The sequence below is a fragment of the Silene latifolia genome, chromosome X (genome assembly GCF_048544455.1).
Source record: "Silene latifolia isolate original U9 population chromosome X, ASM4854445v1, whole genome shotgun sequence".
NCBI classification, from domain to species: Eukaryota; Viridiplantae; Streptophyta; class Magnoliopsida; order Caryophyllales; family Caryophyllaceae; genus Silene; species Silene latifolia.
The window spans coordinates 87,632,451-87,634,215 of NC_133537.1; the positions used below are offsets into that span (position 1 = coordinate 87,632,451).

General features: G+C 42.1%; 1 protein-coding gene across 1 annotated transcript; it reads left to right on the forward strand.

Moving 5' to 3' along the window:
* The first annotated feature begins 285 nt into the window (after nucleotides 1–285).
* On the forward strand, nucleotides 286–1,233 carry LOC141617797 (uncharacterized). Its single transcript, XM_074434942.1, has one exon. The coding sequence runs from the start codon at nucleotides 286–288 to the stop codon at nucleotides 1,231–1,233; it is 948 nt and encodes a 315-aa protein (XP_074291043.1).
* Nucleotides 1,234–1,765: the final 532 nt, after the last annotated feature.

Sequence of the window (1,765 nt, forward strand, 5' to 3'; positions counted from 1 at the left end):
CACTCCCAGAGTTCCTGTGCCTACTCCTAAGAAGACAGTTCAGCATACTCCATTGAACAGAACTAAGACACCTGCTGTGCAAGGAATGGGTACTATGACTCAGAGACCTAATACTCCTGCTAGACCCATTATCAGACTTAGCAGACAAGAACTGATTGACCATGGCTCTAACTCTTCTTTCTTGGGTCAATACTCTTTTTTGGATGCTTTAAACAATGCTACCCCAAGGGTGGGCATAGGGACGAGGTCTGTGATTTTACCCCCTGAGGGGGGTGGGTCACAATGATGGGCTTCTGGAATGTCAGGGGGTTAAATAGTCCAAACAAGCAAAAGTATGTTAAGTGGTTTTTGCAGCATCATGATATTGGATTATTTGGCCTCCTTGAGACGAAGGTTAAGCCTTCATCTCTAAATAGGGTCAGAGACAGTCTTTGTAATGGGTTGTGTGTTTCAACTAACTCCCAGTGGCATAAAGGGGGAAGGGTGTGGCTCTTATGGATGCCTCACCTGTATCAAATCCAGTTCCTAGAATACAATGCTCAGTTTATTCATGTTAGGGTGGGGGAGTTAAATTCTGGTGGTTCCTTCTACCTTACTTTGGTTTATGCATTTAATGATTTGCAGGACAGAAAAGACTTGTGGCATAGACTTAGCCATTTTAAGAGTACTATTAATGGTCCCTGGATTGTTATGGGGGACTTTAATACAGTTCTCAGTCCTTGTGAAAGGTTGGGGGGACAGTCAACTGAGGAGAAAATTGCTGATTTTCAAGAGTGTGTGGACTGTTGTAACTTGGTGGACATTCCTGCTACTGGTTCTTATTTCACCTGGAATAATAAAGGAAGCGGCCTACTACGATGTCAAAGCAGGTTGGATAGGGCCTTAGTGAACCATGATTGGATTAATGATAGAAGCGATTACTATGCTCATTTTCATGTGGAGGGGTATTTTGACCACACCCCTTGCATTATCCAGAGAAAGGTTTCAGTTTGCCAGAGGAAAAGTTCCTTTAAGTATTTTAATATGTGGAGTGGTGTAGCTCTTTTTATCCCAACTGTCAAGAAGATTTGGGAGCATGGCATTTCTGGTACTCCTATGTTTCAGATTGTTCAGAAGCTTAGGATGCTCAAGAATCCTTTAAAAGTTTTGAATAGAGATTTATTTGGTGATGTTGAGAATAATTGTATGAGGGCTTGGAAGTACCTTGAGTATATTGAGACCAGTGAGAAGTGATCCTACTAACTCGACTTGATTTCTCCGAGTTAGTAGCTTTGAAGGAGTATCGGAGCCGCAAACCGCTTGTAATAGTTTCTGGTACAAAAATCAAAAGCGATCGCTTCTCGATGGTGATGCTAATACTAAAGTGTTTCACAGTTATATGAAGAGCAGACATGCTAGAAATAAGGTCCTACAAATTAATGATGTGCAGGGGCATTGCTGTACTGAGCCTGCTGATATACAACAGGCTTTCCTAAACTTCTATCAGCAGCTGTTGGGTGAGTCTGCTGACTTGAAGCCAGTTAATGCAGCTGTGGTTAAGAAGGGCTCTATTTGTACTGATGAGCACTGGCAGATCCTGTTGAGTCCAGTGACTAATGAAGAGATAAAGGAGGCTTTGTTTTCTATCCCTAATCATAAAGCTCCTGGGCCTGATGGGTACTCCAGTGCCTTCTTTAAGGATTCTTGGGAGATCATTGGGGGTGATATCTGTAAAGCCATAGCTGATTTCTTTACTCATGGAAGAATTTTAAAGCAAATCAATCAT